This window comes from Bombina bombina, unplaced genomic scaffold (assembly GCF_027579735.1).
Source record: "Bombina bombina isolate aBomBom1 unplaced genomic scaffold, aBomBom1.pri scaffold_610, whole genome shotgun sequence".
Lineage (NCBI taxonomy): Eukaryota > Metazoa > Chordata > Amphibia > Anura > Bombinatoridae > Bombina > Bombina bombina.
Window position 1 is genome coordinate 22,501 of NW_026511360.1, and position 24,713 is coordinate 47,213.

The 24,713-nt window shown below is 36.7% G+C and overlaps 1 protein-coding gene across 1 annotated transcript in view; it reads right to left on the bottom strand.

Annotated features, from left to right (window-relative positions):
* Positions 1-287: 287 nt before the first annotated feature.
* The window catches only part of LOC128643713 (cell growth regulator with RING finger domain protein 1-like), a gene marked incomplete at its 3' end in the record, with an annotated part of 40,048 nt that continues 15,622 nt past the window's right edge, over positions 288-24,713 (bottom strand). The window contains exons 2-4 of the mRNA XM_053696544.1: positions 23,808-23,947; positions 19,625-19,802; positions 288-435 (exon numbers count right to left, since the gene is read on the bottom strand). Coding sequence (XP_053552519.1) covers positions 288-435; positions 19,625-19,802; positions 23,808-23,947 — 466 coding nt within the window. The remainder of the gene's footprint in view (positions 436-19,624; positions 19,803-23,807; positions 23,948-24,713) is intronic.

The following is a 24,713-nucleotide window of genomic DNA, read 5'->3' on the forward strand; positions in this document are numbered from 1 at the left end:
TAATATACAATCAATCCCAAAATAACTTAAAAAAGGTGGTATTATTCTTGAAATAAGTAATGGTGAAACAAAATCAAACCAGCAATACATATACTGTATATCTTCTTGTACAAAGCAAAGGCTGCATGAAACTCCCTGGATGCAAAATTACCAGATGGTCACTCCTGTTATAGATACTAAAGGTGATATAGACACATTGTATCCTACACTGCCAGGCAAATGTTTAAGGGTGACATCATTTTGCAGACAACAAATAAAACCATAAATGTACCACAAAAAGTACTTACGATGTCGTACAACTCCCTGTCTTCTTCATCAGATAATGTTAACAGGGCAACAAGTGGATAGCGAGTTCGGGGCACTGGACCAAAATTTTCAATCTTGTTGTCTTCTGGCAACTGAATGTAGATTCCCTCTCTGCTCTGTTTCTGAGCACTGTGTGTGTTTAGGAAAAATGCTGGTTCACTTGTCTCTTTGCAGCCTTATAATAGTATGTACTTCATGTTTGTGCAATAACAATTTCTACACTAGTACGTACTCATATTTACTGTGATTGTTCAACTTACTTTTATTATCAAGTCACTAAATGTACCACAAAGGCCACATAAGGAAAAATGAATATAAAAATAATAGCTTTTGATTATAAAGTTGCACCATTCTGTACTTCATAAAAATGTTTGCAGCCAAGAAAAAACTAAAAAGCATAGTATTGCAAACTAATGTTACTCCATAATATCAAAATCTAAATGCATAAATAGTCCGTAAAAACAACACATGGGTCCAATTTGAGCTATTTTTGTATGAATAGGATTGCTTTAAGGGAGTTTTTTGTTTTTAATTGTGTCTAAAAGATGGTAAATATATATATATATATATATATATATATATATATATATATATATACACAGTATATATACACACACGCTGTATACTATGTTAGTTTTAATATCAATTTAAACAGCTTTAGCGTAAAGGTACTTTAAAGGGACATTAAAAACTAAATAAATGCTAGATAGAATACTGACATGTAGATGTATTTTTTTAAAGTTTCATTAGTTGTTTAAATAGTGAAAAATAGGTGTAAAGTTTTAAAGTCTATAAAACAATGGGAGATGCCATGTTGTAACTTAGGTTACTTTCTCTGCTGTGGCCAATAAGGGACAGTTATAAATAGGTCACTAGAGTGTGCAGCCAATCGGCGGGCCTATCTATCAAGCTCCGTATGGAGTTTGATGGCCTGTGTTTCAGGTGAGTCTGCAGGCTCGCCAGAAACAGCAGTTATGAAGCAGCGGTCTAAAGACTGCTGCTCCATAACCCTGTCCACCTGCTCTGAGCAGACGGACAGACATCGCCACAAATCAACCCGATCGGGTTGATTGACAACCCCCTGCTGGCGGCCGATTGGCAGATTGCTGGTGCAATGCTGAATATGGAAAGCGTATTGCTCTCCACATTCAGCGAGTTCTGTCGGACCTGATCCGCACTGTCAGATCACGTCCGACAGACCCTTAACATAGCAAAACTAAACAAATCTAGTACAAGAGGAAGAGGGCCCTATCTAGGAGAGCTCACAGTCTACAGATTTAGGGTGCAGAGATATAAGGTTGGGGTAGCTTGTCACATCGGTTATAGTTGCAGCAGCGAGTCAGGCAGTTCATGTATTGGTTTGGTTAGAATGAGAGATGGTAAGCCTCTCTGAATAGGTGGGTTTTCAAGGAGCGTCTGAAGCTATACAAGGTTGGAGACAGTCTTATGAAGCGGTGTAGAGAGTTCCAGAGGACAGGAGCAGCACGTGCGAAGTATTCGAGACAGGAGTGGGACGTAGAGATAACAGGTGCGGAGAGAAGTAGGTCAGAGGTTGATCTAAGAGGACGGGATGGGGAATATTTCACGATGAGAGAGGAAATATAGATGGGAGTTAGACTGTTGAGTGCTTTGTAAGTTAGGGTTAATACTTAAAATTGTATTCTGAAGTGTTTTCGGGAGCCAGTGTAGAGACTGGCAGAGTGGAGCAGCTGATGTAGATCGGCGACTTAGGTGGAGGAGTCTAGCAGAAGCTTTCATAATAGATTGGAGGGAGTAGAGGCGGTGTGATAGGCCATTTAGCAGTAGATTGCAAGAATCAATGCATGACAAAATGAGGGAATGCATAAGTATTTTTGTAGTTTTTTGAGTAAGGAAGGGACGAATTCTGGAAATGTTGCGTAGGTGTGAACGGCAGGATTTGGTAAGCGCTTGCATATGTGGGTTGAATGTGAATTCTGAGTCTAGTGTGACCCCAAGACAGCAGACCTGTAAAGAGGGAGCGATATCAGGAGAGGAAAGAAACATTTGAGTATCATCAGCATATAAGTGGTACTGGTATCCGAAGGAGGCTATAAGTTTTCCAAGGCAGGATGTATAGAGAGAGAAAAGCAAGGGGCCCAAGACAGAGCCTTGCGGTACTCCAACTGAAAGAGGCATAGGATCACAAGATATGTTGTTAAAGGAAGCTGAAAACAAGCGATTTGAGAGATATGAGGCAAACCAGGAGAGGGCTGTATCTCGGATACCAAATGAATGTAGTATTTTTAGGAGGAGAGGATGGTCAACTGTGTCAAAAGCTGCGGACAGGTCAGGAAGAATTAGTAAGGAGTAGTGGCCTTTTGCTTTAGCTGATAACAGGTCATTTGTTACTTTAGCAAGAGTGGTTTCTGTTGAGTGTTTAGGGCGGAAACCAGATTGTAGTGGATCAAGTAAGGAGTTAGTTGTGAGAAATTGAGTTAGCCGATTATAGACTAGTCGTTCTAATAATTTTGAAGAAAAGGGAAGTAAGGAGACCGGTCGATAGTTAGGCGTAGAAGGGTCAAGCGAGGGCTTTTTTAGGATTAGTATGATTGACGCATGAATGTGTCAGGAAATGTGCCTGCAGTGAGAGATTGGTTAAAGAGATGAGTTAGGGTAGGGGTTATCATCTCAAAGTATTTAATGTCCTTTTAAAGTTTTTACAACAAGGACTGTTTGAACAGTTGAAATATACAAGTTTATAAGAAAAAGCACTATTTACATTATTTGGAGAAGCTAATCTGGATTTGTTACAGGAGTAGACACACTAGCCAGTCATTTTTTAATTGTTTTTGTAATTCCTTATGTGATCAACTTTACTAAGTCTAATTAGAGAGAGAGATGTGGCAGGGTTGTGAAGTCTGCAGGTTGTCAATTCTCAGAGCTGGAAAACCCAACATTAAATGGACATAAAACCCAAACTTTCTTTCATGACTCAGAGCAAACAGTTTTAAAAAGTTTCCAGTTTACTTCTATTCAATTTGCTTTAGTCTCATGGTATTTGTTACTGAGGAGAGGTAGGTAGCGTGCATAGAGCGCTTCATGGCTGCAATCACAGTAAATGTGTAACATCGGTAAAAGCTAGGCATGGGCATTCGGATGCTTCGTTCGTATCCAAATGTGGCAGAAGGCGGTCGCTCATGGCATTTGTCTCTTTAGATATCCAGATCTTAGTGTGTTGCACTTTCACAAGAAGAAATCCGGATCCGAAAAGAGATGAACGCCCCGAGCGGCCGCCGCCCTCCACAATCGGATGCTAACAAAGTATCCGAATGCCCATGCCTAATAAAAGCATTCTTGCTGCCATATATGTCTCTAGACACATGCACACTCCTAAACCACACTCCTGAGCCTACCCAAAAAAGATACATTTGATAATAGAATTGTATTTATTTTATAAACTAGCTTTATTAATAATAGTTTTCGAACCTTACAACTTAACAGTTGTAAGAATTTTACAATATTGACTAAGGCAAATTTAACATTATATTACTTGAAATATCTGTCTATTCCTTAAATCTTTCCCTTACTGAGTGAACACGTTTAGTATGAACAAATACAAATGTGTTATACTTTATGTCATAGGTAAATGAGCCTTTTCTATGTTCACTCTCTGACAGTGTGACTATATGCTCTAGCATTTTATATGAGGTGTAATTGTCTATTAATATTTTTTGTTTACATACTCCTCCCAAAGGTCTGGGTGTAATGGTCTAGCTGATTATTTTAGATATAGTTGTATTCTCCTAGTCCTATCAATTCATCTATTTTAGCGCTGTTTCATCTGCATGTGTGGGCAACTTTGAGTTTTGACTAATCAAATTATTGCTCATTTTTGATTTAGTATATCTGATGATTCATATATAACTATGTCCTAGGACCCAATTATTTTAGAGCAATGCCCCCACATCTTAGGGTTGCCACCTTTTGCCCAGAAAATTCCTGGACACTTTTTTAAGTGGGCGTGGAGGGTGTGTGGCTTGGGGTGTGGTTTGGGCGTGGCTTGGGGCGTGGCTTCTCGCGGCCTCAAATTCTTTAGGAAATCAATAAATATTATATATATATATAATATATATACTGTATATATATATTTATATATATACTGTATATATATAATATATATACTGCCAGTCCCAAGCTTATGCTGCCTCCTCTGCCTTTGCTGGCTGCTATCCCCGTGAACCGCTCCCTATCTGCTTTGGAAGCCCGTGTGTAAGGTCAGACCTGTCAAAATAAATCATAAAGGTCACACATCCCCAGACTTTCCTAAAGTACCTCCCCCAATAGAGACCACGCCTTACCTGGGCTTGATTCCGGCCGCGCCCGCGCTCCCCTCATAGTGGCCCAGCCCAGGCGGCTGGAGTCTGTAGATGTAGGAGCCATTGCTAAGCCTGGAGGCGGAGCTGTTCCCGTGTTGGTTTATTTCACAGGATGCATATGGCACCTCCTCCATCTCCCCCTTCTGGTAACACACCTAGGACAGAGTGTTAGGCGGCGGCCGCCGCAGCCGTCAGTGACAACATCTGGAGTAACGTCTCCTTCTCCCAGCACTCAGTGGGTGTGTTTGTGTGAGAAACCAATGGGCTGATTCATCTAAGTATAGAAGCGCCCCCCACTCCCACATCAATCATCTTCTGTCTCTACTGCAGACTCCACCTACCCCAGGCTAAGCGCTCCTCTGGCCAGCTTATTTTTTGTAAAGTAAAAGTCTGTGCTCACTGCTGCTTGCAGGGGAGCGCTTAGCTCGGGGCATTTAAGGCTAGTTCCGGGACACGGGACAAAGAGTCTCAGACTGGGACTGTCCCGGTGAAACCGGGGCGGGTGGCAACCCTACCACATCTCCAGCAATTCCACTTTTTGGAAGGGAATTATTTCTTAAAGGGATATACATTTCATTGTTGTCATAAAAAACACTAAGCAGTTGATTATACTTAAAGGGACATAAAACCCAATCATTTTCTTTCATGATTAAGGTAGAACATACCATTTTAAACAACTTTACTTCTATTATCAAATTGGCTTTAATCTTTTGGTACCATTTGTTGAAGGAGTAGCAATTCACTACTGGTTTCTAACTGAACACATGGGTGAGCCAATGACAATTGGTATATATATGCAGCCACCAATCAGCAGCTAGAACCTAGGTTCTTTGCTGCTCCTGAGCTAACCTAACCTTTCAGCAAAGGATAACAAGAGAAGGAAGCAAATTAAATATTAGAAGTAAAATGGAAAGTTGTTTAAAATTGTATGCTCTGTCTGAATCATGAAAGAAAATATTTGGGTTTCATATCCCTTTAATATAAACAATTGGAATATGTGCTAATCATTTTAAAAGGATTTTAGGTTTTCTTTTTTTTACTTCATTTGTACAGGGTCCATTTCTTCCTGACACAGCACCACAAAGGGGAACATGGCCTATAGAGTTTTGACTCTTGCTACAAAAATGAAGTGTTTAATATCAGTTTAAATTAACAGTAAACACCTTGAGATTTTTATATAAAATGCTTGCAGACTTCCAGTGGGCGGTGCAAGGAAATGGCAAAAGAAAAAGAGTATCCTTAATTTTTCAACCATTTGTTATTAATCCTTGCCATCCAGTTTTGCCTTGGCAGTTTGGATGCATGGACACCTACTGGATATAGGATTCAATCTCTCCTTACCCCTTGAACATCCAGAAACCTGTACTGGGCCAGCTAAGACTAAACTGGCCCCAAAACGTATTCTGCTTAGCGTGGCAAACTACATAGTGGCTGCTGCGTGGCGGAATCAAGGTGCTCCTTAATTGCAGTATTGAGCTTTGGATAAGCTTTGCTTGTCTTGTTGCTTTATAGCCACAATGGATTGTGTACCTGTTGATAAGGAAAACTTTGCAACACTTACTATTAAGAATGTTGAGGGAATTTTGATGCCATTACTAGAAGCTTTTGAGACCCAACTTTAAGGGACAGGAAACCCATATTTTTTCTTTCATGATTTAGATAGAGAATACAATTATAATAACTTTCCAATTTACTTCTATTATCTAATTTGCTTCATTATTTAGGTATTCTTTGTAGAAAAGCATAGCTTTATCATCACCTTTATGCTATTTGCTGATTGGTGGCTGAACATTTGTTTTATGACTGCAGTAGTTGTGTGTAAATCATTTCAGTGAGAAACCCAAAGTTTGTAAAAAAATTACTTTAAAAATATATATAGCTGGGACGGCAGCCATGAAAGACTGAAAAAAGAGAAGCTTTGAGATACATGGGGATAATCTGCCAATTATCATTAGAATATCCCTCAATCTACCTTTGATAACGACATATTCTGAGACTAGACAATGAACAACCAGAACATATATTTATTTCTATCAAAATACATTGTTTTTGTGTACTTTCATGGACTGATCTGGACCGTTGGATTTTAGGTGGCGGCCTAATAAGCAGATGCAACCCCCCCTGGACTCCGGGGTAAGCAAAAAGAATTTGAGTGATAAATCTTACAATATTTACTATACAAAAGAGAGAAAATTAGACAGAGACTTTACACACCATATGCCCAATACTGCTTAACAGGCATTAATGGCTCCAGCAAACAACCTGAGATGTTCTTATGCCCAGGAAATTGGAGAACTATTTGACCAAATGAGAACATCAGTCCTCACAGCTAATTAGAGATTGCTTTGGCAATTTCCAGCGATAGCTAAAAGAAGATCTCCAAAGACTATTACCTCAAAAACCAGATCGCTCCACAGGCTGGGTCTCACTCACCCGAAATTCATGCGGAGTGTCCTGATGCTGCAGAGGTCCAGGGCAAATCATTGAGCTCAGCTGAGGATGGCTTGGAAATGGGCCTTGCCACAGACGAGATCGGAGGTCAACGTGACTTGCAGCCATTAGCCGAACACCGTCATAACGGCTTAGACGAGGAGGTGGAACTTGGTGCAGTGATGATTGTCAACACAGACAGAAAGAAAGATGTCTTAGATACAGACTGCTTTGCGGATGTGCTATCCAGATCAGGTACCATGCGCACAGACTTTAAGGCACATCATATGTATTGCATACACCGTTCAATTAATGACATCCAGGACAATAAAAAAACATTCTCGACCTGGAATATTACTCTATATCCTACTTTAAGAATACACTTGAGAGTCGGAATAGGATAGATCCTCACAGTTGTGGACCTGCCATAATGCAACTATTAGTAACTATACTACTGACTCATGAGGCACAATATACTCCTGTCATTTTAATTACAGGTATTCATCAGATTTACACCTGAGTTGAACAATATCTTTTTTGTTGGTTTTGTTTTTATTTTATATTTGCAAATTGGTCTTGATCTACCTTGTCCTTTACTAACATTACTATATACTTGTGACTCCTTTGATATACACGTACTGTGCAATGGTGAGCTGCATAACCTTACAGGTGAAATATGTTAGTTGATCTTTACCTCTTATACCATATCTACTTTGTTTACTTCAAAAATTATGTCACCCTAAACTTAATTTAGTTTAAACTTCAGCTAGTGACTAAGGTATACCTTTTTCCTACTTCACAATTCTTATTCTTCATCTCTCTTATTATAGTTACTCAGTTAATACATGATACGGATGGTTAGCTTTTAGCATATTTGACCACACTGAATTTTGATTTGTGCCTTCTCATGTTAACACTACGTATGTACTCCATTATGTTTCAATGATAGTATATAGGTTAATTATAAAGATATTGCCAACCCATAAAGAATATAATCTAAAGTTACACTATATTGCTTATTACCTATCTGTCCTTGACAATCAATATGACAAATTCACCGGTCGCCTGGGTATAGGGCCCGTGCCCGGGAGATTAGGTCTAACTATATGGTATTATGGACTGTAATTTTTCTCTCATACTACTATGACTATATCATAGCTCTAAATCTATATCAACTTTCTATACAGCACAGCAGTGATTATATATGAGAGCTATTGCTTTATATTAGAAGGTACTATGTTGTTGGTCCAGCCCTTTCTTTAGATATTTGTGTAAAGGATCCACTGGGATGCAGATAGTAATTATAATGCTAACAGTCATATAATTATTTAAGTTGTTATGGTCTTAGGACTTTTGAAATAGTTCTTAGGGAAAAGGTTTAAGGCCTATAAGGCTACTGAAGTAAAACAGAAGCTGTGTAGCTTAAAAGGGGCACTAAACGATGAAAAAAATGTAACTTTAACCTCTCAATACATATATTATAATCATTTGTAATTAGCTTTGCGTGTCATATTTTTACTGTACTCTAGTTACGCTGCTCCAAAATTTTATTGATTTCCAAACCCATCGATCTAATCTTATTTTTCTTTCACGAATCGTGTACAACAACCTGAGTTATCAAGATGTCCGACTTGTGCGTAATGCGCGATCTTCTTGAAACATCATTACATATGTCACGTTCCATTGAATCCGCAGACTGTCTGAATTGATACCTGCAAACAGATGTTACAGTGGAATAGACAAGGTAAGAGCGTTACGCTGCGAGAATAACCCTTACTTTAACGAGCATTTAATTAAATAATTATTTCAATGTGAGCATATATGAATTAAACCCCTAATATTTTTAAATGCATTTCGTAACAATATAAGTTGTTTATGTAATTACTTAAGGATTTATTTACTATTAACGCAATTTCAAACACCGTTAAATTTCTGAATAGTGTTCCATTTATTGCGCTCTCGTTTTTACTGATTTATTTATATAGTTTTCAAAATCATACTTAGCAAAAAAAATAGCAAGCAAAAAAGGCAAATAATTACGCTGGTATATAAGCAGTTTTAATTGCATTAGACGGCTTAGCTCGTAAACAAGCCGTACACTGTGTGAATAGGACTACCTATTCAATCGATCAAATTTTGAAAAGCACATGCGTGTTTCTCGGAACTTGGTTTGGGCAAGTCTGGCATCGCTAATTGACGTATAGTATTGCGCATGCGATAATGAGATGCACTAAATCATGCTGTGATTGGCTAATAGTTCATTGCATTGAAGGCACATAAAACGGGGGTTTGTCTTTGATGACGTTTTTTCCTAAATATAATATATTATTTTATTCATCTTGTAACGCTCATTTTCCGTTCAAAGTGGGTAAGTTTTGCTAATGAAGGTTTATAGATACGATTTTGAAATAATTTAAACAACGAAAAATACAAAGTTTTGGAATCCTTTAACTCTTGCACTAATAACTGAAATGATGATAAATTCACTCCCCCCATCCAAATGTCACATGTTGAGATATACACTAATCTAAGTAGCTATAGTCATTGTAAGCTGATTGTGTATAATATAAAGCTGTTTCATATCTAACTTTAACCTCTTAAGGACATATGACGGAATTTTTCCGTCATAAAACAATTGAGCAAACTGAAAGCTGTGTCCTTAAAGGGTTAAGGATCTCAATTTTCTAGTATTTATATATAATACTTCTCTAAACATAACAAATGCAAGTTTTATAAGTATATTCTGGATCACCGGACAAATCTCAAGTTATAATTTTCTCCCACTAGTATAATCTATCACTACAGTCCTAAGGGCCCAAGAGTGGCGCTACATGATTTAATGCTTACAATGTTCTAGATACCGTGTTGGTGTTAATAGTTCTATAGAATTCTACTCTATATAATTAGAAATGGAGGTTTATCATTTGGGATCCAAAAGTGGTCCCCTAATGATCATGACTGTTTTCTGTAGATTTTTACTCTTTGCAGTGTCCAAGAGTGGCTTCAGATACCATCTAGAAGACATACAATTTAATTAACAAGCATGGTGTATATTGATATTTTCTAAACAATGCCTTATAAATATGTTTAATATATCCTGGTATAATATATAATGTCTGATGTATAATTATTTGAAACACTTTTTGTGTAAGGATTCTCCTGAAATGCATTGTGAATTAAAAACCTCAATACAATATATATATATATATATATATATATATATATATATATCTTTTATAGGTAAATACAAACAAAAACAAAGGCTATTTCTGTTTAAATAACGTGATAACAAACATGCTAAAAATTTGCCAGTACTTTGGGCAAGTTTTTCTCTGAAATTCACAGTAGCACAGAAGTTAATACTATAGGCTAATGTTCAGTCAGTGCTTACTTTAATTCATACAAGTTTTTATGTCTAATATGACAGTTTCTGGTGGTTTTGTATTATATTTGTTCACCCATATAAAACTTACAAAATAAACCACTGGCACGACTTTTTTTGCATTTTAGTTTTTGTTGTTGTTGTTTTTTAAGCAAAGTGTACTACTCTTTGAACCTGAGGACCTCTAGTGGTCATCTGCAGTATTGCTTCCCGGTCTCACTCAGTAATATGTAATGACAGCAGTCTGCCCTTAAAGGGACATGCCGGATAAAAATTAAATGCACATAGATTAATTAAATCTTTGAATAGAAACATATTTGCAATATATATGTATTTGCAAAAATGTTTCTAGTAAAAGTAATCACTGCTTTAGTGTTAACATTTTTCTCTGCATGTGCATGTGAAGCATAGCTAGATATTCTGAGTGCACCAGCATTTGTAAATACTGCAGCTGCTCAGATAATAACTGGGGCTTGTATCATGTCAGCAATTAACAAATTGAGTCATTACCAGATGGTACAATGCTTGTGCACAGTGCATATTAATACACTTTTGAAATGGCTATAGCTTTTATTAGAAGCATTTTTGCCAATACATTTATATTACAAAAATGCTTCTATTCAAAACTGAAATGCCTCCATGTGGATTCCAATTTTGGCTGGAATGTCCCTTTAACATCTGCTCTCATTGTTTTCTTTTAGTGTTTGTTTGTTGTTTTTTGTTGTCATGTTTATGTTCTTGAACCCCTTTGCGCCCTTATGATGTTCAATGCTGTCCTAACCGCACTGGGCTTACTAAAGACAAAGTCGTTTCCTGAGTGGGATCGTGGGCTGGAGGGAGTGCTTAGCATCATAGGCACTCTCCCCAGACATCACACAATTGCATGATTTAAATTTTTTACTTATTTGTTTACATCGGAACTTTGTAAGAACACTGTTCAATGGACACTTATTTGATTTAAAGACATATGAATGATGCTATTTTCTTGTATGTCTCTGGAGTATCTTATATGCTATGCTTATATGCTATGCAGTCTTTTTGTTTTCTTTTACAGGCCAATGCCTTTTCAAACTGTTTGTACATTTCCTCAATAAAAAGAAGCTAAAAAAATGTAATTGTTTAGTCATGTGTAGTGTAACAAATTTGCAATACATTTTCATTATTTATTTTACACCCTTGTCATGTAATTCAGCTCTGAATACTGAGCAATTTTTAATTTCCAGAATTTGAAATGCACCCTGCTGACTTTTCAAGGCTAACATTGCTACATATATGTCTCTAATTGGCTTTATCAGATAATAATGGCAAAACAACTTTATACCAAGTTTATGATTGCTTTCTGTGGACTAAAGCCCAGATTGGCTCCTCCGAATAAAGCAAATGGTGGTTGGAGTTTGGCTATTGAAAAATCATTGAGTAAAAAGGATGTTAACTTATTTTGAAAATGTAAAGAACTGGCTGATATGTTATTCTATAACAACACATCAGAAATGTCTTGTAATTGCAAGGTGTTTACTGTGCTTTTAACTTTGCTAGGATTCAGGTACCACTTATGCAGTATTTTAAAGTTTTACTCTAAGATTTGTGTGGAGATGGAGGATTTTGCAATATCATCAAATAACTGTTGTGGGATGTCCAGGCTTAGATCCCTAGAATCCTGCATTATCCAAGGGCTGGTGTGATTTAGAATGGTGTATATTAAAGATAAAGTGCGCCTTAGCAGGAGGTTTCTGGTATGCCTATATCTACCAATAAATAATTGTACTTGATAGCATAGATACCATTGGAAGCGCGCTTCATGTGGCTGAATAGCACGATAGGGCGCACTGTGATTAGACAGTGAGCTTGGGATGTGATAGTTAAAAACAAAACAAAAAACTGCTGCACCGAAGAGGATTGCTTTGCTTACAAGGCAAGTATAGTTTCAGCCTTCAAATTAGGTATTTTGAGAGAAAAAAAAATACAAAAATGTTACATAATTCTGCACATTATGTAACATCTTGCACAATGTTTATTGTCCCTTTAACGCCCATTTAAAGGGACTCTAAACCCAATTTTAACCCCTTAATGACCACAGCACTTTTCCATTTTCTGTCCGTTTGGGACCAAGGCTATTTTTACATTTTTGCGGTGTTTGTGTTTAGCTGTAATTTTCTTCTTACTCATTTACTGTACCCACACATATTATATACCGTTTTTCTCGCCACTAAATGGACTTTCTAAAGATACCATTATTTTCATCATATCTTATAATTTACTATAAAAAAAAATATAAAATATGAGGAAAAATTGAAAAAAACACACTTTTTCTAACTTTGACCCCCAAAATCTGTTACATATCTACAACCACCAAAAAACACCCATGCTAAATAGTTTCAAAATTTTGTCCTGAGTTTAGAAATACCCAATGTTTACATGTTCTTTGCTTTTTGTGCAAGTTATAGGGCCATAAATACAAGTAGCACTTTGCTATTTCCAAACCACTTTTTTCCAAAATTAGCGCTAGTTACATTAGAACACTGATATCTGTCAGGAATCCCTGAATATCCCTTGACATGTATATATTTTTTTTTAGTAGACATCCCAAAGTATTGATCTAGGACAATTTTGGTATATTTCATACCACCATTTCACCGCCAAATGCGATCAAATACAAAAAATCGTTCACTTTTTCACAAATTTTTTCACAAACTTTTGGTTTCTCACTGAAATTATTTACAAACAACTTGTGCAATTATGGCATACATGGTTGTAAATTCTTCTCTGGGATCCCCTTTGTTCAGAAATAGCAGACATATATGGCTTTGGCGTTGCTTTTTGGTAATTAGAAGGCCGCTAAATGCCACTGCGCACCACAAGTGTATTATGCCCAGCAGTTAAGGGGTTAATTAGGGAGCTTTTAGGGAGCTTGTAGGGTTAATTTTAGCTTTAGTGTAGTATAGTAGACAACCCCAAGTATTGATCTAGGCACATTTTGGTATATTTCATGCCACCATTTCACCGCCAAATGCGATCAAATTGAAAAAAAAGTTAAATTTTTCACAATTTTAGGTTTCTCACTGAAATAATTTACAAACAGCTTGTGCAATTATGGCACAAATGGTTGTAAATACTTGTCTGGGATCCCCTTTGTTCAGAAATAGCAGACATATATGACTTTGGCGTTGCTTTCTGGTAATTAGAAGGCCGCTAAATCCTGCTGCGCCTCACACGTGTATTATGGCTAGCAGTGAAGGGGTTAATTAGGGAGTTTGTAGGGAGCTTGCAGGGTTAATTTTAGCTTTAGTGTAGAGATCAGCCTCCCACCTGACACATCCCACCCCCTGATCCCTCCCAAACAGCTCCCTTCCCTCCCCCACCCCACAATTGTCCCCGCCATCTTAAGTACTGGCAGAAAGTCTGCCAGTACTAAAATAAAAGGGTTTTTTAAAAAAAATAAAAAAATTTTTTAGCATATTTACATATGCTAGGGTGTAGGATCCCCCCCTTAGCCCCCAACCTCCCTGATCCCCCCCAAAACCGCTCTCTAACCCTCCCCTCTGCCTCATTGGGGGCCATCTTGGGTACTGGCAGCTGTCTGCCAGTACCCAGTTTGCAAAAAAAAGTGCTTTTTTTATTTTTTTGGGGCTTTTTTCTGTAGTGTAGCTTCCCCCCCCCCCACACAGACAAACCCCCACCACCTTGCTGATCTTTTTTTTTTTAAATATTTCGAAATTTATACATTTTTTATTAAATCATTTTCTGTAGTGTAGCGGTTCCCACCCGCTCCCTCCCCGTGCACGCGCCCGCCCTCCCGTGCACGCGCGCGCGTCCGTGCGCGCCCCTGCTCGTCCCCGCCCACGATCCCGCCCCCCCTGCACATAACCAGGGCCATCGATGGCCGCCACCCGCCTCCCGGTCCGGCTCCCACCCACCAACGCAGGTAGCCACCGATCTCCGGTGCAGAGAGGGCCACAGAGTGGCTCTCTCTGCACCGGATGGCTACCAAAGGTTATTGCAGGATGCCTCCATATCGAGGCATCACTGCAATAACCGGAAAGCAGCTGGAAGCGAGCAGGATCGCTTCCAGCTGCTTTCCAAACCGAGGACGTGCAGGGTACGTTCTCAGGCATTAACTGCCTTTTTTTTGAGGACGTACCCTGCACGTCCTCGGTCGTTAAGGGGTTAAGCAACTTTCCAATTTACTATTATCAAATTTTCTTCGTTCTCTTGCTATCTTTATTTGAAAAGCAAGAATGTAAGTTTAGAAGCCAACTCATTTTTGGTTCACAATCTGGGTTATGCTTGCTGATTGGTGGATACATTCACCCACCAATAAACAAGTGCTGTCCAGTGTTTCTGAACCAAAAGTTGGCTGGCTCCTTAGCTTAGATGCCTTCTTTTTTAAATAAAGATAGCAAAAGAACAAAGAAAAATTGATAATAGGAGTAAATTAGAAAGTTGCATGCTCTATCTGAATCACAAAATAAAAAATTGGGTTTAGTATCTCTAAGTTACATGTAAAGTGGACAAAAGAAATAATGGAAGTATATAGCAAAGGTTCTTCTTACTTTATATAATATTAGAATCTCAAAGTGTTAATGCATAGTTAAAGGGACAGTAAACACCCTGTAATTTGCTATAGAACAACGTATCAGCCAGGTCTTGATGTTATTAAATCCTTTTTACTTTATTTGATAATAGCCAAACTCCACCCACTGTTTGCCTTATTTGGAGGAGCCAATATGGGCTTAATTAGACTAGCCTTGGTTATAATGTTAGTATAGAGTGCACTGTTTAGCTGTTGTCATCTGATAAAGACAATTAGAGAAAGATATGTAGCAGAGTTGGCACTGATAAGTCAGTAGGGTGCAGTTTAAGTTATGGAAATTAGAAATTGCTCAATAATCAGAGCTAGGCTACATGAAAAGGGGGGGGGGGGAAATAAATAATGAAAATACATCAGAAAGTTGTTTCATTATGTATAACTAAACATGTTGTATACAAATCTCAATGTTTACTGTCCCTTTAAGTTTCCTTAAAAAGGAAAAATAGAAAATAAATAATACATTAAACAAATTGATTTAACAACAACAACAAAAAAAAAGTATGATCCTCATAAAAAGTGCTGCATATCAGTAAAGGACAGTGGTAACCAGTCAGGGGTTTACAACTGTATATTATTAGTAGCAATAAAGTATATTGATGGGTCTACCGCTCTTACGCGTTTCGTAGGGGAACTCCCTACTTTGTCAGAGGTTGCCCACTGTTGTAGTACCGTCTAATTATAGTCCAAGCTGGCAAAAACGTCACCAAGTCTTCTCAGAGCCATTAAAAGAAACAGTGCCACAATATAGCTAAATGCTTGAAGCAAGGAGAATCTTATTACACATAACGGTAACAGTTGCAAATAAGTATAGTAAATGTATAGACATGCATATGCACAAAAGTAAACATCGCAAACTCGCCTATAGTATTCAGAATATCAACTGTTAGATATGTAAAACCTGTGTATGGCATAGTGATATGTCCTATCTAGGTTAATAATAATGACAAATAAAAAAACATTGTTAAAAGCTTTTAAGCTAAAAACAAAAAAAAAAAACAAAAAACTGCTAGAAATTCATATATTTCCCGTGCACGCGCGCGCGTCCGTGCGCGCCCCTGCTCGTCCCCGCCCACGATCCCGCCCCCCCTGCACATAACCAGGGCCATCGATGGCCGCCACCCGCCTCCCGGTCCGGCTCCCACCCACCAACGCAGGTAGCCACCGATCTCCGGTGCAGAGAGGGCCACAGAGTGGCTCTCTCTGCACCGGATGGCTACCAAAGGTTATTGCAGGATGCCTCCATATCGAGGCATCACTGCAATAACCGGAAAGCAGCTGGAAGCGAGCAGGATCGCTTCCAGCTGCTTTCCAAACCGAGGACGTGCAGGGTACGTTCTCAGGCATTAACTGCCTTTTTTTTGAGGACGTACCCTGCACGTCCTCGGTCGTTAAGGGGTTAAGCAACTTTCCAATTTACTATTATCAAATTTTCTTCGTTCTCTTGCTATCTTTATTTGAAAAGCAAGAATGTAAGTTTAGAAGCCAACTCATTTTTGGTTCACAATCTGGGTTATGCTTGCTGATTGGTGGATACATTCACCCACCAATAAACAAGTGCTGTCCAGTGTTTCTGAACCAAAAGTTGGCTGGCTCCTTAGCTTAGATGCCTTCTTTTTTAAATAAAGATAGCAAAAGAACAAAGAAAAATTGATAATAGGAGTAAATTAGAAAGTTGCATGCTCTATCTGAATCACAAAATAAAAAATTGGGTTTAGTATCTCTAAGTTACATGTAAAGTGGACAAAAGAAATAATGGAAGTATATAGCAAAGGTTCTTCTTACTTTATATAATATTAGAATCTCAAAGTGTTAATGCATAGTTAAAGGGACAGTAAACACCCTGTAATTTGCTATAGAACAACGTATCAGCCAGGTCTTGATGTTATTAAATCCTTTTTACTTTATTTGATAATAGCCAAACTCCACCCACTGTTTGCCTTATTTGGAGGAGCCAATATGGGCTTAATTAGACTAGCCTTGGTTATAATGTTAGTATAGAGTGCACTGTTTAGCTGTTGTCATCTGATAAAGACAATTAGAGAAAGATATGTAGCAGAGTTGGCACTGATAAGTCAGTAGGGTGCAGTTTAAGTTATGGAAATTAGAAATTGCTCAATAATCAGAGCTAGGCTACATGAAAAGGGGGGGGGGGAAATAAATAATGAAAATACATCAGAAAGTTGTTTCATTATGTATAACTAAACATGTTGTATACAAATCTCAATGTTTACTGTCCCTTTAAGTTTCCTTAAAAAGGAAAAATAGAAAATAAATAATACATTAAACAAATTGATTTAACAACAACAACAAAAAAAAAGTATGATCCTCATAAAAAGTGCTGCATATCAGTAAAGGACAGTGGTAACCAGTCAGGGGTTTACAACTGTATATTATTAGTAGCAATAAAGTATATTGATGGGTCTACCGCTCTTACGCGTTTCGTAGGGGAACTCCCTACTTTGTCAGAGGTTGCCCACTGTTGTAGTACCGTCTAATTATAGTCCAAGCTGGCAAAAACGTCACCAAGTCTTCTCAGAGCCATTAAAAGAAACAGTGCCACAATATAGCTAAATGCTTGAAGCAAGGAGAATCTTATTACACATAACGGTAACAGTTGCAAATAAGTATAGTAAATGTATAGACATGCATATGCACAAAAGTAAACATCGCAAACTCGCCTATAGTATTCAGAATATCAACTGTTAGATATGTAAAACCTGTGTATGGCATAGTGATATGTCCTATCTAGGTTAATAATAATGACAAATAAAAAAACATTGTTAAAAGCTTTTAAGCTAAAAACAAAAAACTGCTAGAAATTCATATATATATATATATATATATATATATATATATATATATATATATATATATATATATCTATATATCTCTCTCTCTATATATATATATATATATCTATATATCTATATCTATATATATATATAAAAAACACAAGATGGCGACAACAACAAAAAAACCCTAGTAAAACATAGGTGTCTATTCATGAAAAATAAAGATGATCTATTTTTTTGTGATCCTAGAAACCTTTTAAATAACAACATTTATAGCAAAGGAAAGCAAAAAAGTAGAATAAAACCAATAATAGATATTTGGTTCAATTATCCAAGAGCTAAAAAACACACACATATATATACACACATACAAACACACACCTATATATACACACACACTACGTAGAACCAAAATAAAAGTGATATCATTCGTCAATTAAAAAGGCCATCAAATCACTGTCTCTGTTCATACCTCTGGGTTCTAATGTACCCAGGGTATGGATCCAAAAAATCTCTCTACAACGTAATTTACTAATCCTGTGTTTTATTATAGATATACATATATGAATTTCTAGCAGTTTTCTGTTTTTAGCTTAAAAGCTTTTAACAATATGTTTTTTTATTTGTCATTATTATAAATTTTGATATTAACCTAGATAGGACATATGACTACGCCATACACAGGTTATACATATCTAACATAGTCTGAATCTTATAGGCGAATTTGCGATGTTTACTTTTGTGCATATGCATGTCTATACATTTACTATACTTATTTGCAACCTGTTACCATTATGTGTAATAAGATTCGCCTTGCTACAAGCATTTAGATATATTGTGGCACTGTTTCTTTTCATGGCTCTGAGAAGACTTGGGAATGTTTTTTCCAGCTCGGACTATAAATAGACGGTACTATAACAATGGGCAGCCTCTGACGAAGTAAGGAGTTCCCCTACAAAACGCGTAAGGCTATGCTCACTGTCTACATTCTTAAACGTCCACACTTTCCTCGAAGCCAGCAATCAGAGGAAGCGGATTGGTAACTGTGGTGCTTTTTGAAACTAATATTTGTATGCCCCTTGATGTGGATTATTCTACTAACCGAAGCGGTAGGAGTGTAACCTTTGGAACCCTAAGACTGTGTTTACGCCAGCTCTTGCGGTCCGCTTGGTTTCCCACCTCCAGCAATATCAAGGGAGTAATAGTTTTATTGGTTCTAATCATACCTCATATGTTTGAGGTTTTTAAATGTGAGTGTGATATTACACTTTTATTAATTTTTTGGATGTTTTTATAACCTACACTTAGAGAGGTTTGCGCTTCTTTCTCTCTTATTTTTTGTCTTTTGCCCAAGCTACATCCCGCTATCCAGGGCTGCGTTATCAAGAATAGCATCGACTCCAGTTTTCTAAAAACAAGAAGGACTGGTCTTAACAGATACAGACTGATATCCTTTGTTTTCCCATATGTTCAGGGTACTTGATTTTTTCACTAGAAATTCAGCCGGGTGCATTTCCATATCTGAGAAGTTGAAAAAACACAATTTTCAGAGCTTTATTGCATAAAAAAGGGGGCAAAATAAACAATGAAAGTACATTGCAATGTTGTTTTACAACACAACTAAATGTTTTATATTAAAATCTCAAGGTGTTTACTGTTCCTTTAACTTGCTCCTGATTGTAAGCTATGATATATAAAATATTTTTCCTGGAATGCAATATTAAATAGAAAAAATAAATAAAAAACATGCGCTATTAACTTGCGCAAAAGAAACCCAATGGAAGGATACACATATTGCTCCTTATGAAGATATTCATCATACAAAGCATCTTCTAAAGCTCCAGGGCTCTTGATAGGAAAACAGTAGACGTGCTTCTGTAACGCTTCCTGCAGCTTCTGCACGCTGCACCCCCAGTAACAGGTTAGCACACAGTTCTCAAGACAGTTCGGCATCAGCGTAACCCCAGCTAAAGACAGAGTAGCGAAATAAAAGTTATAATAGTGTTACATAAGGAAGCATCCTGACAGTTTTTTTGTTAAAAGAACGTTACCCAACTGCTGAATCACTTGAAAGCGATGCAGAATATTTGTAAAAAGCCAACTAGAAAATATCACATTAACATCTCTGTTTAAGAAAGGAAGATGATATACCTAAAAATATCCTCAGTAGTCACATCCTATTGTAGGAGGACTTTAGGTATCCAATCAGGATTCCTGTCCCAGGAGTTGCAAGGGAGTGTGCATCTGGCACGTGCAGGCACTTTATATCAGTTTACTATGAAACTTGTAAGTTTATGGTGAGATTCTATGAGATCCCATTAAAGCAAAGTGATGATTGGCTGTTTTTTTTCTTGCAAAATGCATATGACTGGAAAAAGAGTAGCTGAAGGATAGCTGTTTACAGAGCACTTACTCTGATGAGCTAAATACATCAATACATTTTGAAGTAAAATATTTTAAATATTACATGATTTTCTCTATGTAAAAAAAAAACAGTCAGCATTTTACAGCTGTGCTTGATGACTTTCAAGGGATTCAGCATAGGGGTAACATGACCCTTTAAATGATTTTAGTAACTATCCATTAACTCAAATAAATATATATATATTGGGCTGGAAATATTGAATAGTTCACTTCTCCTGGACTAGTAAGAAACAGGTAGTTAACCAGGCTTGGGTGCAAGTTGTGTTTACACATTACCAGTACAAAGGATTTAAAGGGATATTAAACCCAAAATGTTTATTTCACGATTCAGATAGAGCAGCAATTTTAAACAAATTTCTAATTTACTTCTATTAACAATTTTCTTCGTTCTCTTGGTATCTTTTGTTAAAAAAAGAAGGGATGTATGCTTAGGAGCTACCCATTTCTGAAGCAATATGTGGCAGCAGTTTTGTAAGAATGTTATCCATTTGCAAGAGCACTAGATGGCAGCACTATTTCCTGTCATGTTGTGCTTCAAACACCAACCTAGGTATCTCTTCAACAAAGAATATCATTGGAACAAAGCTAAATTTGATTAGTACAAAAAGTACATTGGAATCTTTTTAAAAATTGTATTCTCTGTCTGAACAACAAAATAAAAGTTTCGGGTTTCATATCCCTTTAATGTGCAAAATAAAACCCCATGTCCAACCCATGGTTTGCCTGATATATAATGGCTTTTTCAAGTATCCTTATTATAATTTTTGTTGGGTTTCACTAGTTCCATTGTACCTGTATTGCTTTGTATGTGCCTTTATTATCTGTGGTTAAGTATGAACCATTGCATCCTACTGAAAGTGTTTATACAACAGATCTATCACATGCAAGTCATTTTCCTATGAAGGCTCATGCCATTTCTTTTGTCTGTTAATGGGTCATAATGGTTTTAAAGTTACATGATCTTACAAATAATAATAACAAACCTAAAAATGATATAGATGTCCCTGATAAAAAAATACCACAGAAAGACCCCCCACCGAAAAAAAAGCTAACTATGAAGGTGCCCCTCCCTATCCTTAACCTAAAGCCAGAAATAAAAAAATAAAAATAATAGTGAAAAAAAAAATGAAGACACAAACACCCACCCACAAAATTAGATGGCAAATTTCAGTCTAAAAACTAGCCTTTTTCAAATCTAAATGTCTCCTGATGGATTACTACAGACAGAAATGAAAATCTTCTACTAAATAGGGTTATTTCCACCCAACCTTATCGCAACACAAATGACTGTTATTAGATGTTAATGTAAAAAGAAAGTCACAAATTAAAACATTTATTGTTCAGACAGAGCGTGCAATTTTAAGAGACTTTTAAAATGTACTTTTATTTTAATGTTTACTTCATTCTCTTGGTATCCTTTGTTGAAAAGCATATCTAGGTAGGCAGAGTTTTTACTGTAAATATTTTGAATTCCTATATTCTTTACATAGTAGAAAATGTTCTTTGCCTTTCAAAATTATATATATATATATATATATATATATATATATATAAATATATAAATATAAAAAGTCAATGAATAGGTGCACTCCATGAAACTGTATGTAACTGCCGTGGTGCTGCATGTAAGTAAATAGCATATCCAGTTTGCCTCAAAATAGAGAAAAAACAGATGCTGCACTCACCGGTCTTGTAGCAAACAAATCCTTTAATGTTATAGTTAAAAGTCCATCAAATAAACACAAATACCCCCAAACGTGTGTAATAGTTCCCCAGCAAAACGATCCTGTTTTGCTGGGGAACTATTACACACTCATTGACAAAGGTACCAGGAGGGTACCGAAACGTTTGGGGGTATTTGTGTTTATTTGATGGACTTTTAACTATAACATTAAAGGATTTGTTTGCTACAAGACCGGTGAGTGCAGCATCTGTTTTTTTTTCTATTTTGAGGCAAACTGGATATGATATATATATGTGTGTGTGTGTGTGTGTGTGTGCGTGTAGATATTTATTTAAAAAAATTAAATAATCAGAACATTTTCTTCTATGTGAAGAACATTGGAATGTAAAATATGTATAACTACCTTTGGGTTTAGCGATGTAGCTCTAACGCGGTGTCAGATAAGCACATGAGCAATAAGTGTTATAAGTGCCCACGACACATCACTTTCTTCAATGAGGTGACGTTTCAACTAGGGATGCACCGAAATTTCGGCCGCAGAAAGTTTCGGCCAAAAACGACATTTTTGGCTACTTGGGTTTTTTAGCCTGTTATTTTCGGTAAAATTATTGTGTAGCATGTTTCAAATGTGATGCTAGCCTAGAGCTGCTGTTTAAGTTTATTACTTGACTTACTGTTCTACATATCAGTTTTCTAGGACTATACTTTATTTGGATAATTGTTAAAAAAAAAACCTGTTAAATATGATTCTGTTACATAGAACTAAATTAAGAATAATACAGTATATTAATATTTATAATTATTTTAAGTAGGGATGCACCAAAATTTTGGTCGCAGAAACATTTTGGCCGAAAATGGCATTTTTTGCCTGTTTTTTTTTTTTTTTCTTGGTAAAATTATTGTGTAGCATATTATTGTTTTAAGATATTTTTGTCCAATTTTAGTGTGTTACTTTCAATAAAAGTGTGGGCTTTTTTATTGGCTCTAATTATCCATAAAAAATAATTTGAAAAAATACATTTTCGGTATCAGTTTCGGTTTTCGGCCAAGTGCATCCCGGATTTTCGGATTCGGTTTCGGTCCAGAATTTCCATTTCGGTGCATCACTAGTTTCAACCTCTAAAACAATAGCCGTGCGTGTCAACTGACATCCTAGCATGACTATTGGTCTAGAGGGGGAAACGTCACCTCATTGGAGAAGAGCGCTGAGTTTGGGGGCGGCCAGAGACGCCAAGTAAGCGATATACTTGCCTTACAGATAGGGTGAGTTTAACAGCGTTTTTAGGAAATTATGACAGAAATGAATGTTTCTTTTTTAGTGATGGTAAATCCTAGCGTTTGTTATACGCTTGGATTTACCATTACTTTAACGTGGTTGGGATATCTGAGAGCCTGAAATCAGCGTGCAGCGGATTTCGCTCACAACCAAACAATTTACTTTTCCTTTTTAGCCCTGGGACAATTAGATTGGATAGTGGTGTAAACATGGTTGTGATCTGATATCATACATGAGTATGTAGCCAACAGAGGGTCCAGGAGCCCCAATACGCATATGTGCCTGACAAATTTACAGTAGAACCATGGGAATTCTCTAAGGTATGATGTAGGCTGACAGAGGGGCCCAGACTTCTTCCTGGTTTGCCATTTGCCACTTCATACACAGATATCAGCCTTTTCAATAAATCTGATGTTTATTTTAATGCAACAGGGTCCAACATTAAAATGTATCTAAGATTTCATTGTGAGATTGAGACGTTGCACTATTCAGTGTTGCATTAAATCTTTCATTTGTTACAACTAGATACATATTTGAAATTGTTTAACTATATTGTGATGTATACATTTTTTCAATATATTCACTCACTGGATACTGAAGCTGCATCTGGATTAAAAATGTCTAATCCAAAAGGATTCTTCACTTGTTTCATCTGTTTCTTGGCAACATAATTTATAGAAACTGTTTCTTCTGTGTTCCTCAGTATAACAGGAACTTCTCTACCAAACCTGCAAAACATAAAAGGTGATTTACCACTAATACAAATGTAATTCTGGAGTAGAGCTCCCTCTTGTGTAAAAAAAAAAAAAAAAAAAAAAAAAAAAAAAATCAACCGATACATTAAAAGAGACATAAAATATGCAGTAAGTGCAATACAATAATTTAAGCAATATATTTCTGTCAGCAAAAATGCTTCTAGTAACAGATTTTAGGGGGATATGTACATATGCTGTGCATGCCCTGTGAGCAATCATTCAAATTGCTGCACCTGCTCATAGATCCGATGAGGATTTGTAGGACGCAAACTGAGTGAATGCTGACACAATACACATTTAGCCACCAATCAGCAAGCGCTACCTAGGTGCTGAACTAAAATGGGCCGGCTTCTATGCTTACATTCATGCTTTTTCAAATAAAGATAGCAAAAGAACAAAGAAAATTTGATAATAGGAGTAAATTAGAAAGTTGCTTAAAATGGTCTGCTTTATCTGAATCATGACAGAAAAAATGTTGCATTTAGTATCCCTTTAAGGGCCAAGTCTGTTAAATTTCTGTGTACTAAATTAGAGCATTTTGAACTACAACGCAGTTACTGATATCGACTTCTTAAAGCAACAGTAAAGTAAAAAAATAAACTTTTATGATTCAGATAGAGCATGTAAATTTAAACAACCTGTGAATAGACTTTGATTATTAAATTTGCTTTGTTCTCTTGGTATTCTTTCTTGGAACATTTATTTAAAAAAAATGCAATCTAGTGTAGTTAAGCTATAA